At 52.4% G+C, this 13,555-nt stretch overlaps 1 protein-coding gene and 1 long non-coding RNA gene across 10 annotated transcripts in view; one reads left to right on the top strand and one right to left on the bottom strand.

The window, feature by feature from the left end:
* The window catches only part of PHACTR1 (phosphatase and actin regulator 1), a 561,384-nt gene that overhangs the window by 537,249 nt on the left and 10,580 nt on the right, over positions 1-13,555 (top strand). For all 9 annotated transcript variants that reach the window (XM_053904899.1, XM_053904898.1, XM_053904896.1 and 6 more), the window contains 2 exons: positions 7,263-7,318; positions 12,604-12,665. In XM_053904899.1, coding sequence (XP_053760874.1) covers positions 7,263-7,318; positions 12,604-12,665 — 118 coding nt within the window. The remainder of the gene's footprint in view (positions 1-7,262; positions 7,319-12,603; positions 12,666-13,555) is intronic.
* LOC128777715 (uncharacterized) lies at positions 1,687-9,864 on the bottom strand. Its single transcript, XR_008423044.1, has 2 exons — positions 9,424-9,864; positions 1,687-2,032 (listed from the first exon to the last, which is right to left on the bottom strand). It is a non-coding gene; the product is annotated as an uncharacterized LOC128777715 (long non-coding RNA).

Below are 13,555 nucleotides of genomic sequence, written 5' to 3'. Positions count from 1 at the left end.
CTGACAGTGCAGAGCCTGCTTGGAATTCTTTCTCTCCCTCTCTCTCTGCCCCTCCCCTGCTCACACTGTCTCTCAAAATAAGTATTTTTTTTTTAATTGCTGAAAATTTCAAAATGGCAGAAGGGCATTAGAGCCCAAGTGTGGGGCCCTATGCAGCGGCCCCGGGTGGTGAGGGTGCAGGGCGGCCCAGCCTCGCGGAGCTCAAGCCCTGGGGCCAAGCACCAGCACGAGGGAGATCCAGGACTGTTGTCACACCCTGTCGAGGCGCCTTCACCGAAAGGTTAGTAGTGACCAGAGTAAGTGAAGTGTAAGATTGAAGCTGTGATCTTGGGGATTAGCATCAGTTAGCCAAAGAGAAATGCTTAGCTGTAAGGAAGGGCATGCATATCGAGAGGAAACCAGGAAAACACAGTTCTGTCCGAAGGATGGGGTGGCGGGGTTCTTGGCAAGTGGCCAGATCAGGAAGACTCTCATAGGACCTGGTGTTTTGACTCCCCACTGCAGGCACTGGGCGGGCATGTGTAGTTCTCAAGTAGGGAGTGGGGTGACCGTGTTTCCCCGGGGAAAGAGGACCCGAGTTGGACGGGCCATAGCAACCAGGAGAGGTGCTGGTGGCCTACTTCCTTGAGGTGGCTGTGGTGGGCTGGGACGGGGGACCATTTGGACCTGGTGGTGGACTGGCTGTTGAGGGTGAAGCCAAGCGAAGACAATTCCTAGTTTCCTGGCCGGGGCACTTCACCAGGATGGGGTGTGGGGGAGGGGACGCAAAACCATGAGGACAGAAGGGAAAGATGGATTAATTCGTTTTGGACCTCGTGAGTTTGACCACCTATAGGAGTATGAATTAGAAAGGCCATCTGGAACTCAAAACTACTACTGGAGGTATAGACGGCAGAGTCATCAGCATGTAGATGCCAAGTGAAGTCTTGAGTGTTGATGGGATCATCCTATGAGCATGTGCGGCTAAGTAAGTACTAAATGAGCACCTATTATGTTGGCCGTGGTCTCCTAAGAACTGGGGGTGTAGCAGTGACCAAGGCCAGACAGACGCCCAGCCCACAGGGAACGGACGTGTTCTCTGGAAAGATTCCAAAGGAGGGGCCATACTTCAGTGCTTCTCCCCCTTCCCTGGCCCCATCATGCCTGTCTGTCTCCACTCGCTCCATTTCCCATCCGGGGCACCAGTTGGGAAACCCAAGTCCTTCCCGATCATTTTCTCTTCCCCTCTGTTCGGAAGGGCAGTTCCCTCCCCCTGGGCCTGAGATGCCAAAGACCAAAGTTTCTGCTTTTCTTTTTCCCCCCCGAAATGCAGATAGAGCATCAGAGATGCCAACTTTAAAAAAACAAGGCCCTCGGGGCACCTGGGTGGCTCGGTCAGATCAACTTCAGCTCAGGTCACCAGGTCACGATCTCGCAGTCTGTGAGTTCAAGCCCTGCATTGGGCTCTGTGCTGATGGCTCAGAGCTTGGAGCCTGCTTCGGATTTTGTCTCTCTCTCTCTCTCTCTCTCTCTCTCACTCTCTCACTCTCTCACTCTCTCACTCTCTCACTCTCTCACTCTCTCACTCTCACTCTCACTCCCTCTCCCTCCCTCTCCCTCTCCCTCTCCCTCTCCCTCTCCCCCTCCCCCTCCCCCTCTGTGTCAAAAATAAACATTAAAAATTTAAAAAAAAATCAGAGCCATCCAAACAATAAGCAGTTGCACATGGTAATGAGAGCCTTGACCTTGCCGTTCTGATGCCAGCAGCTGGCTCACTAGCTCCATGCGGCAGAACAAATCCCTGTCCCCATCGAGAGCCAGAGCAGCCCAACCTACCGGGGTTTCGTCACTTCTCTGGGGAGACAGCCTCCCCTGCTCTGCATACATTTAAAGCGTCTGGACACTTCATTCTCTAGCGTCCCCTTATTCCGAGGCAAATCCCACGTTGCCATGAGCTTCGGGCTTGTTTGTTTTTCACAGTCTTTTCACGCAGAAAGAAGAGCCTTCGTTCATTTGGTTGTTTCTTGTGGTCACCAGCATAGAGTCTCTCGCACTGATAATACACAAAATCCATTCTTAAATAGAAGGCTTAGATAGGGGGCTGGCATGTGGCCATTGATGGCGTGTGGCATTTAAACAGGAACTCCGTGACTTTTCGGTTTGCGGCCAATGCAGATCGTTTCGCTGTGGACCGTGGTAAAGAAGAAATCATCTGAGGAGTGCAGACAATTTTGCAGGTCAGAGCTGTCTTGTAAACCAGGGCCACACATGTAACAGCAAAGCGATTTAAACAGGTCACTTGCGCACACATTTTAAACTTCTACTTTTGGATAGTTCACTTTATATAAAAGTTTAACTCCCAAGAATGTTTCTCTTACCGTCTAGCATATAAATGGCCGTGTCTGAATACCTAGTCAGGAACGACTTTTTAAAGTTAATGTGTTTATTTTTTTTTTAATATGACATTTATTGTCAAATTGGTTTCCATACAGCACCCCGTGCTCATCCCAAGTGTTAATGGGAGTTTAAATCAAATATAATTAAATTGTACCATCGAATCAGGGGTAAGATACAGCGCATTCAGAAAGCACCTCGGTCGTCTTCTTTCTTTGTTTTGAGAGACAGCAAATGTGTGAGTGGAGGAGGGACACAGAGAGAGAGAGAGAGGGAGAAAGAGAGAATCCCAAGCAGCCTCTGCGTTGGATGGAGCCTGACGCGGGGCTCGATCTCACGAACTGTGAGCTGAAACCAAGAGTCGGAGGCTTAACTGACTGAGCCACTCAGGCGCCCCACACCTCTGTCCTTATTCTGGAGTCGTCAGCAGCTTGGGATCACTCATAAAACTGACCGCTTCATTCATACAGTAATTGTGCTCTGCCGTCCGGCTTTCTAGTAACCACTCTTTCTGCACAAGGTAGATCTCGAAAGGAGCCAAGCAGGTGGCTGCCTTACATGGACCATGCCGGACTGCCCTGGGTCCTTCCCTAAGATGCTGGTCGCGAGAATTCTGAAGCTGGAGCTTTATCGTCCCTTTGGTTTATGAACTTGGCTCTGTGCAAAGACAGATCTGTCAAGGATAGAGAATAGTTTATGCTGATCAACGTACTTGTGTTGCACAGTACGTGAGAGCCATCCGTTGGGAACTTCCTGAATTCTGATACCAAACTCACCCTCCTACGTACAGCACACCCCGTCCTGCTCTGTCACGGTAAAGAGCCATCCCTCCTGCATGTGAGAAGTAAGGCCTTCCTTCTCTGTCCCCGGACCCCAACCCCTCCTGCCTCCTCGGGGCTCTGACACTACCAGCTGAACCCTCTCCCTCCCTCCATAGGCAGCTTCTCACCAGCACCACCTCATCTGGAGTCTTTCCAGGAAATGGTGTGAGCCTCACTGGCGCCCCCTGCACCTGTACCCTCTCTTGTCCAGCCAGGCTTGGGGAAGAGTCGCCCATACTCCTCCGTTTTCTCACCCCCTGTTCTCAACCCGCTGCAGCCTGGCCTCCGTCCCCTGCGCTCCCTAAAAGAGCGCCAGGCGAGCTTGCTAACGGCCTGCACCCTGTGCTTTTCTAGCCTCACCAGCCTTTCCAGCCTCACCTCCCTCTGTTGGCCGGGCGCGTCATCCCCCCCTCGCTCCCGGGATGGGACATCCTCCGTCTTCTCCCGCCCTCACGCACTGCCCTTCTCTGACCCCTGGCGGGTTCATCTGGCTCGGTCTGCACCGTAAATGGTGGGATTCTGTGAGGTTCCGGCCCACGGCCTCTCGCCTTCTCAGGCCATGCCCCGTCATGCTCCTGGCTTCGAATATTCTCCGTAGTGCAGACCAGCCACGGGTCTCTGTCGGTGGCCCAGACCTCTCCTCCCCACTGAGCTCAGTGCACACCGCCGCCTACTTGACCTTGCCACTTGGGTGGTACAGAAGCATTCTGACTCAGCAGATCCAAACTCAAACTCGTGGCTGCCTTCCACCCTTCCTGTCCTCCTCCACAAAGCCCCGCCTCCCTTCCAGTGTTCCCATCTCAGCAAACGGCATTACCGTCCACCCAGTTGTGTTACGTCACGAAACCTAAGATAGATGGACAGACGGATCTCCCCCCCACACACCTGCTTCTCCCCACCCTGTCCATCTAGGCTCCGTCTCCGTGGATTGTCAACTTGGCTTCCTAAGCGCGAGCGCCTCAGCCGCCACAGCCCAGCCTGGGTGACCGTCCTCCCCCAGCAGGTGGCCACTAGCCTCCCAGGGCCTCTTTCCCAACTGCCTTTTGCCCCCCCCCCCCGCCCCACCCCCAGCCCCTTCTCCATAGGACAGCCAAGGAGATGTGTTGTAAAGCTGAAATGTGACCCACTTTATCTAAAACGTAAACCCTTCGCGGCTTCCTGTTGGCCCCTTGAGAAAAGATCAGAACCCTGAACATAGCTTCCCTGGGCCACACGGCCTCTCCCGCCTTCCTTCTTCCCCTTGCTCTCTACTCCGGCAAACTGGCTTCCTCTGTTCTTCAGATTAGGGCACGATGTCACTTCCCCCCCGGGACCCCTCTCCCGACCCAATCGGGTCAGATGCCAGAGGCCCTGCCCCGGTGCCTCCTGTCGGAAGCTCTCACCACAGTCACATTCCATACTTACTCCCGTGACTATTTGATTAATGACTGTTTCCCCCAGAGGCAAGGCCTTGATCTGTCTTTACTCATCCAGTGCCTAACACAGAACCTAGCACAGAACTGGCCCTCAATAAATAATGAATAAATGAATTTACATTTGGATGGGGCTGAGAATATGGCAGCTGCTTCTAAGAACCATTCCTGCACATAATAGGCATTAAATCAGCCTTAGCCTCTTAAATTGCTATTTACTCTTTGCAGGGAAAAGAATGGAGTGGAGTCCAATACCTTGTCCACAGCAAGTCGGTTCAGAGCCGAGCCACGGCTAGAACCCAGATCCTCGACCTCCTGAGCTGTTCTGTGCCTTATCCTCACAAAGCCACAGGATCATTTTCCTCCCCAATCTCATTTTTTTTTATAGCTTATTTATTTTTGAGAGAGTGAGAGCGTGTGCAGGGGAGGGGCCGAGAGCGAGGGGAAGAGAATCCCGAGCAGGCTGTGCTCAGTGTCAGCCTGGAACCCATTGTGGGGCGGCTCGATCCCATGAACCGTGAGATCACGACCTGAGCCACAGTCAAGAGTCGGACGCTCAACGGACTGAGCCACGCAGGCCTCCACCCCCGCCCCCCAGTCTCATTTTCAAAGCCAAGATAGCTAATTATATAGCACATGTCCTTCGGGAGGGCTTAGCTGCATTTTATGGCTAGGATTAGCCTCGATGTTCTCAGACCCTTTCAAGGAAATGAAACATATATACAGGGCCTCATTCGAGAGCATGTATCTTTGACTAAAGGCTGCCTCGTTAACAGAATTTGCTCTGGTTGCAGTTCACTCATTGTTTTGTCCCCTCCAAATGTGACCCATAGGAAACACAAGAATGAAAAAGCCAGCACAGAACCAGGCGACGGGTCTGGCAACAGAAATCGATGGGCTTCTCAGCATAAGCCAATGGCGGAACTTTCTGCAGGCGCTTCTGGGCATGAGCTTCTAAAACGTTGGCCTGACTCCTGGGATGCAACCTCCACCTTGAATCTGGGGCTTGTTCGAAACATACTGACCCCAAAGCCCTAGCTTCATTCAGAGCCTGGGTTCTAGCAAGTGGTCCCATAAAGGTGGCTGCACACCCCTTACCGATGAGCCAAGGATTCTGGGGGAGGAGAAAGGGAAAGGTAAGGCAGGGCTTCGAAGAAGCTCATGCCGAGTGGGGTCTGCATTCCAGACCGATGACATAGTTTCCTCCGGAGGTCTGAGAATGCTATTTTAGGAAAGGCTTCGAGACTACGGAGTCCAAATTTAGAGCCTCCGATATTGCAGATTTCCATATATACAGCTGGTCCTTATCAGTGGGAATAAATAGCGCCTTAATGGGGCATTTCGAAAAGAAAATGACTAATGAACGGGAAGACGTTCTTATAAACTTAAAAATGCTTTGGAATACAATTTCCAGCAGTTTCCAGGGTGCTGTAGATTTTACAGACAGCTGACCAGAAATCCTTTCTCTGGTATCAAAGCCCATTCCCTACCTGTAGCATATACGGTGATGACATTGGGGCTTCACAGGATCCATTGCTTGGCCCAGGGCAATGAGGAGAATTACAGGTGACCTCAAGCATTGCATTTGAGATATTTGCGCTCGCTAACTCCACGGACTTTATATTTTCACGCTGGGTGTCTCTGGAGATCCCGTGGTTGTAAACACCTTGCCAACTAGAGACACTTGGTCGCCGATATTTGGAGAAGCAGCAGGAGAGCGCCCCTTTCCACCCCTTAGGTCACAGTGCAGGGCTCCGAGGAGCCTCGGACTCCTTCTACAGTTTTCTCATCTCACACACACCTCATCCCATGGGTGAAGCAGGAGGCTGAACTTTGCCGGGTGGTTGGTTAACCAACTTCCAAAAGCTTCAAAACAAAAACGCACAAACATCTCTGTGGATGGTGAGGCCCGCTGTTTGTGTGACTCATTCCTGGAATCTTTTACGCCCGTGCCAGCTTGTAGTTCTCCCGTGTGGCACCCTTCCCACTTTCTGGCGCCTTCTGTCACCTCGTGGGGCCACCATGGTCTGTCCCTGCCCTCCATTGCCGCATCGTGGCAGAGTTCATGCCCTTGCTGTGATGGTTCCCTTGTTATGGCTCAGTTCCGTGCCGGCGACAGGAGAGTCGTTTCTGTTCCTGCTCGCTCGTCATTCCACGTCTAAGGCGGCCCTGGTGGTGACGGGTGGGGACAAGAAGACCGTCTATTGTTCTTTGCAGACAAGACATGCTCTCTTGCATCACCCCGGGGCCATGACCCTCTTTATGGTCTAACTGGATCTGCACAAACATGGCAAGAAGCAAGCTCTAGCCTGGGGGGTTGGGGAAGAAAGGCAGAGGCCACAGGAGAGAAAGGGACCTCTGTGAAGAGAAGAGTCCACTTGCCTAGAGGCCCCAGAGGAGCAGGGCGGGGCAGGGGCCGATGACGGGAGGAAGGAGGAGGGTCAGCCTGGCATGACGTGACGCACGGTGCCTTTCCTGGGGTTGAAATTGAGGAACTGAGGATGAGGTAGTAGTAAGAGCCGGTCTTTCAGAGCACAGGATGGAACGGGACCTCCGGCCTTTCACTCTGTCTCATGCATCTACGAGGGCTGAAGAGATTAATGACCCAAGGAGGATATGATATGGTCCAAAAACTTTTCCTGGATTTTTTCCGTAGGCGGCTGAGCCAGAGGCCGACCGCGGAGGAATTGGAGCAGAGGAACATTCTAAAACGTAAGTGACTGAGCCCGTGGCGGTCGCTGATGTCTTGCGGTGGCTTCGGTTATTCGTTCATCCGTGGGCCGCCAGCTTTGTCCCTCGTGCCCGCGTGGGAATGACTGCGAACCGCTCTGCCGGTTGATGCTTGACCCTCCTCGCGTGTTACAACACCCAAGGCAGCGTCCCCACAGAGAAGGCAGATTCGGGTTCACTAGGCCCACCCAAAGCTCACGGGCTGCAAGGGCCACCTTCCCTTTCGTGGGCTGTAAAGTCAGAGAAGCTGCGAGATGAGGGCAAGCAAAGCCACTCAATGATTCCGAGCAGGGTTAGGGTCACCTTCCAACCCAAATGGGCTGAGAACCCACACATTTCTATACTGATGGCTAAAAGGAGGCAGACAGCCGCTGGAAGGCGGGGGCTCGAAACCATGACCTTCCGTTGCAGCTGGCTCCCCCCCCCCCCGCCCCCGCCCCGCTTTGAACATGAAATGCAAAGTCTAGGCAGGCATTTCTCAGGGAGAAGGCTTCCTGTCCCCTCTCGGGATTTCTACAGCTGGCCCACGGCCTGCCTGCCGAATGCTCTCACCCAAGAGAAACTCGCCCGTCACCCTGGCTGTGGCCAGAGACCATGAACGAGCCCCTTGTTCGGTTCAGGACACAGGGATTCTTGAGTAGAGCGAGGGAATCCACTTGGCGTCCCACCAGCGTAAAACGAAAACACACAAACATCTCAGGGACTGCATTTGGCGGGAGATCTTAAACAATTAAAAAACAAACCCCCTCTGCCCACATCTGCCCCATCTTTATTACTGCTGCCACCAGCACCTGTCTAAGATAGGCAACAAATACTGTTTTTAGTTTCACTCATGACCCTTTCTCCCCACGCACACATCCGCTTCTACTTTCTAGAAAGGAGAAATAACGTGCTATTGCACAGTTTCCTGGGAATGTCATGGCATGTGCACGCGCGTGTATGCATGCACGTGCACGCACACACACACACACACACACACACACACACACACACACACACGCCAGCCACGTGAAGCCTGTTTGAGCAGCTGGATATTTCCACTTAGACCAAACTCAAATGTGCTTGATCTTTTCTACCCACCACCCCCCCCACCCCCCACCCCCACCCCCACCCCCCCCCCGTGGCCTTGAGACTCGCTGGGTTTTGAAGGGTTTGCTGCCGGGAGCTGTTGAGTTGCTGTGGGGGCAGGCGTGTGGCCCGCAGCCCCTGCAGAGGACCTGTCCCTGCCATATCTGCCTCTGTGGACATCCTGCCCGCCCTGCTCCCGGCCTTGCTGCCTCCCCAGCTCTCAGCAGGTGTTCTTTTCAAGGTTGGCATTCCTCATTGCTGCCCGCACCTCACATACCCACTAGGTCTCTAGGAATTCGTGTATATGTAGTTTTCTAACCAAGAATGCCCTTCACGGTTTTGAAGCTAAATATGCCATAAAATGAAAGAGAACTTTTTCAGATGATTTCCAGGGTTGGGGGGGGGGGCGTTTGGCCTGTGTGCTGTCTCTCCCTTTCTGTCCCAATCGGACACCTGATCCATTGTAACCTTTCCGTTGTTGGAGACAAAGAAAAGCAGGTGTCCATTTATTCCTAAAGTGGGAAGGCAGGTAAGGGTGTGTCCTTCCCCCTCTGTTGCTTCACCCACACACATACACACACATAACACGGATCTGTGTTTTCTGGAGGAACCAATCTCAGTGCCATTTACTTGCTGTTCAGTGGCCTCCAACCTGCCCCCAAACAAAGAAGCTACCGCTTGGGGCGTCTGAGTGGCTCAGTCGGTTAAGCATCCGACTTCGGCTCAGGTCATGATCTCCCAGTTTGTGAGTTCGAGCCCCGCGTTGGGCTCTGTGCTGACCGCTTGGAGCCTGGAGCCTGCTTCAGATTCTGTGTCTCCCTCTCTTTCTGTCCCTCCCCTGCTCATGCTCTGTCTCTCTCTGTCTCAAAAATAAATAAAACATTAAAATTTTTTTTTAAATAAAAAATTTAAAAAAAAAGCTACCACCACTCTCTGGGGGATTGTTCAGGTCTCAGAAAATAATTCTCTCAGCAAGGGCAGGGGGTTTAGAAAGAGGAGGTCTAAAATTCCCAGCTCACCTCTGGCTTCCAGAAGGCACCAGCTCCTACTTGCTTGCCCAGATCCCTGGGAGACTGCGGGCAGGTCCTCACATTGGCTTTTTGTTGCCATCTAGAAAGACCTTCAGATCTTAGAGACCGTTACTTTTGTCTGGTAAGCCTGAGAGGCTTAGATCCAGGGACCAGAGCAGAAAACATTGTTCGCATGCTCCCCTTTGGTTCTAGCCGCCCCTCTCCTCCTCATCCTGTTCAAACAGCCAAATGAAAGAACTGCCTGACCGCATTCAAACAGGTTGATCATTTCAGTTTTCAAAACTTCTCAGAAATGAACTTCTCCTTCGTGTGAACTTTTATTTTTTTCCTCTGTATTCTGGAACTTGGTTTTCCTAAACGTGTTTTTTTCTTTCTTTCTTTCTTTCTTTCTTTCTTTCTTTCTTTCTTTCTTTCTTTCTTTCTTTCTTTCTTTCTAAGTTTGTTCTGATGGTTACTCAAGAGATGTTTTCGTGGTGTAAGAAAACACCCTCAAACAAATTCTTCTAAACCTTGCTTTCTGGGTTCTGAGTCATTTGAGGAACCCGATCTCTGAGGGTGCTGTGGAGACACAGGTCGCGGATCTGCGGTAGAGCTCGGAGGGCCCGCAGCTACCTTCCAGCCCCACCCTGCCCGCCCCCTGGAGGCAGCACCTGCTTTGTCCCGCAGCCAATGAGACACTGTGCACATTTGAGCACATAATGAGCGCACTCTGATGGTGGCAGCAGGTGATGACATCACGGGCCTTTCTTAGCCTCTCTGTCCAGTGGCCTAATGGGGTTGTCTTGGTACCCTCAGCCTGAGAATTCACGGCCCTCGGTTTGTAAATGGCTTTGAACTAGAGGTATAGATTCCATAGGTGGTGGCTCGTGGCCCTGCCCCTCAGGGGGACCTAAGAAACACACACAGGAGAGGAAGGCTCCCTGCTCTGTCGCAGAACGCCGCCCTCTGTGGCCCGTAGGGGGCTTGTAGGATGAGGAGAGGGTCCGGATTGGAGTTTGAGGCCAGTAACCAGTAATGAGGAGGAGGGGCTGGCCCCAAGCAAAGCATGACGGGGAAGAGGCTGCTTATTCTAGTGAGAAAAAAAAAAAAAAGAGCTGGACTGTTTGTCTAACTAGCTGCATGGCGTGGGAGTAGCCACTTAACTCCCCTGGGCTTTCGCATCCTTATTTCCAGAATAGGAGTGTTAGACTTGGTGGTCTCTTGGGCCCCTCGTGGCCATACTTTCCTGTGAGCCTGTACATTTTAACCAAGTTCCCTTGAGCTGCCTCCTGGGTACTCACTCTCCAGACCAGACCTCCCCTTCTGTACTCCAGCCACCTGCAAATGCAGCTTGCCAGGGGTCTCCCTTCTTCTTGCTTTCTGCCTTCCCGTTTCTCTCTGATAGATGAGTTCGTACTAAGATGTTGATGGCTGACTGGTTTCATGGGTTTTTATCCAAGAGAAATTTGCCTATTAAAAAAAATTTTTTTAATGTTTATTTTTGAGAGAGAGAGACAGAGTGCGAGCAGGGGAGGGGCGGAGAGAGAGAGAGGGAGACACAGAATCCGAGGCAGGCTCCAGACTCTGAGCGGTCAGCACAGAGCCTGATGCGGGGCTCGAACCCATAAACCGCGAGATCATGACCTGAGCTGAAGTCAGACACTTAACTGACTGAGCCACCCAGGTGCCTCTCGAAACTTGCATTTTTAAAGGAGTTCTGGGAGGGAGATGGGATATCTTTAAATCCAAAGGAAAGGGCTCTCATGTGGGGGGCCAGGGCCCTGTGGGGCAAGCTTCCGTGGAGACCGATGGTGGCCTTTGCCCACCGCAGGATGTGAGCATTTCTGTGCCCCCATACAAGATCCTCAGACGCACCCCACCCCCCCAGGCAGCCACAGCAGGCAAGCTGTGCCCCTGGGGGTGTCGCTCAAGGGCCTGAGCTCTGCTCTGAACTGCCATTGTCCCTTCCAGCCGGAAGTGTGAGTTGCCTCTGATTGTGGTGGCCGCTGTCAGGACCCGCAAGGAGGAACGGTGGGACCCCGCTTCCGTGCACAGGGGCTTCCCTCTTTTACCGACCTGGCCGGTCGTGAGCCAACTGAATGGCAAGTGTGCCCTGAGTTCAGTTACTGAAACATAATTTAGCAGCAGTGATTTGATGCGAAGACCAAGCTGAAGGAGATTGCCTTCACGGATGCCGTTCTAAATTCAGTGGGTGAGAATCAGAGACCTTCTTTGGACACGGTTTGATTTCTGTGACCTTCAAGCTAGACGATATTGGGCTTAGACCCTCGCCTCCATTCCAAGGCCCGGAAGGAAAGTGCCGTACCCAAGGTCACTCGCTTTGCTTAAAATAAGCCCGCATTCTCTGCCCTCCACACCTCTGCTCCCTTCCCCAGACCCTCTAACCTATGGCTCTTTAAACATCTGGTGAGTAAGTCACCCCGCATATCAAGCCAAGAACGTTTAGACTCCGAAGTCTGCTCTCCTAAGACACTCCTTAAAAGTCTAAATGCAGGCAATTGTGTCCCACACTCTGGCCTCACACCTGCTCTGTGGACTTCTTGGAAGATTCAAAGAATTAATGGAATCAGGGCTTGCGAAAGGTGAGCGTTTTGAAATCCCTCTCCGCGTGCCCAGTGCTGCGTTCGGCCTCAGCCGTGCCTGGTTTCATTTCTGCAGCAAGTGGCAGGCACCCCCACAGGCTGGTCTTCTGCTCTGTCCCCACGGAGCACCAGACATGAGGCCACATCACAATGAGCCCCCGTCAGTCACTGTGAGGCCCAAGGCAGAGTTGAGCCGGCCTGAGTCTTGTCCAAAGAAGGGAGCCTCGCCTCCCTCCAGAGGCCCATGTCCCTGCTAACAGCACCCTCATCCTGTTAGGACCTATCTCCCTGCCTTAGAGCCATACTTCTCAGCCCGGCATTTCTGCCTGGAGACTTGAAAACCCGTGACACACACGGAAAACACAGTAAGGTCAGCCAGCTCACCGTCAATTTGAAACAAGGCAGGCAGTTTACAAAGCGTCCCATAGGCAGGAGGGTGGCCGCGGTGGGGTGGGGGGGGACAGGAGCTCGGTCTCCCCTTGTTCAAGTCGTGAGGGGCTTGGCCTGGAGCCTGCAGAGGTTCAGAGGGTACACCTGCGTGTGACACTGTTTCCCAAAACCAAAGCATGGTCAATGTTTCTTGCAGCTCGGAATGAACAGGAGGAACAAGAGGAGAAAAGAGAAATCAAGAGGAGGTTAACTCGAAAGGTGAGCGGGTTCTCCAGGCGGGAGCTGGGACAGGACAGCGCGGGCCGCCCTTGGCTCCCGTGCCGCCTGCGGGCCCCGGTGGCCTTGCAGCTGCCTGGCCGGGAGGAAGTTCTGTCAGTGGCCCCGCGCCTTGGCTGTGAGAGCGAGCGGCTCTCTAGATTCTCCGGGACTCCCCCCGGGGACGGTGGTCAGCTCAGTTTCATGGCCTTCAGTGCTTTGGGCTGGTGACATTCCACTGCTTGATTCTGTGACACCCATGCCTCCCTCCCCCCAGGCAGCTTGATGTCAGGTGCATTATGTTTTCAGTTACCGCGAACATTTTGTTGTTGAGAAATTCACCGTAATGCCACCAAGCATGGGAACGTCATGATCAAAATCGGTAGTTCAAATGTAACGCAGTTATTTGCTGTGACCCTGGGAGAGTAAGTTTTCCTTGCCTCCCCTGATACTGTTCCTTACCTACGAACTGAGAACTACTTGGTTTGATTATGCCAGATCCAGCTTGAATTACTGAATTTAGGAAAATGCCCAAAGTGCTGATAAATTTACTGCAGGTGTTTGAAAAGCACTTAAAGTCACAAAGCTGGAATTCTTATGTATTTAAACCCCCAGAATAGGTGATGCGGCAGCGTGACACAGACCCGAGCGGATCTAATTCCATATGAGTGGCCTCTCTAGTAACAGACTCTTAGTTGAGGCTATTCCTGGATGGTGTTGACAAGTTTAATTAATTGATAACACACAGGAAACGGAACTATGTTCTGTTTTTAATCAGCCTCCTGCAGTGACCTTCTTGAGAGAAAGATACTCAAATCTTAGAGACAGTTAAGAGACCCATTAAAATTAATTTTCAAAGGTTTATGAATGGACTTTTCTCCCTAGAAATATTA

The sequence above is a fragment of the Panthera pardus genome, unplaced genomic scaffold (assembly GCF_024362965.1).
Source record: "Panthera pardus isolate Hobbes unplaced genomic scaffold, ASM2436296v1 HiC_scaffold_17, whole genome shotgun sequence".
Classification (NCBI taxonomy): domain Eukaryota; kingdom Metazoa; phylum Chordata; class Mammalia; order Carnivora; family Felidae; genus Panthera; species Panthera pardus.
Note: the sequence above shows the minus strand (reverse complement) of the source record. Positions and strands in the feature narration are given on the sequence as shown.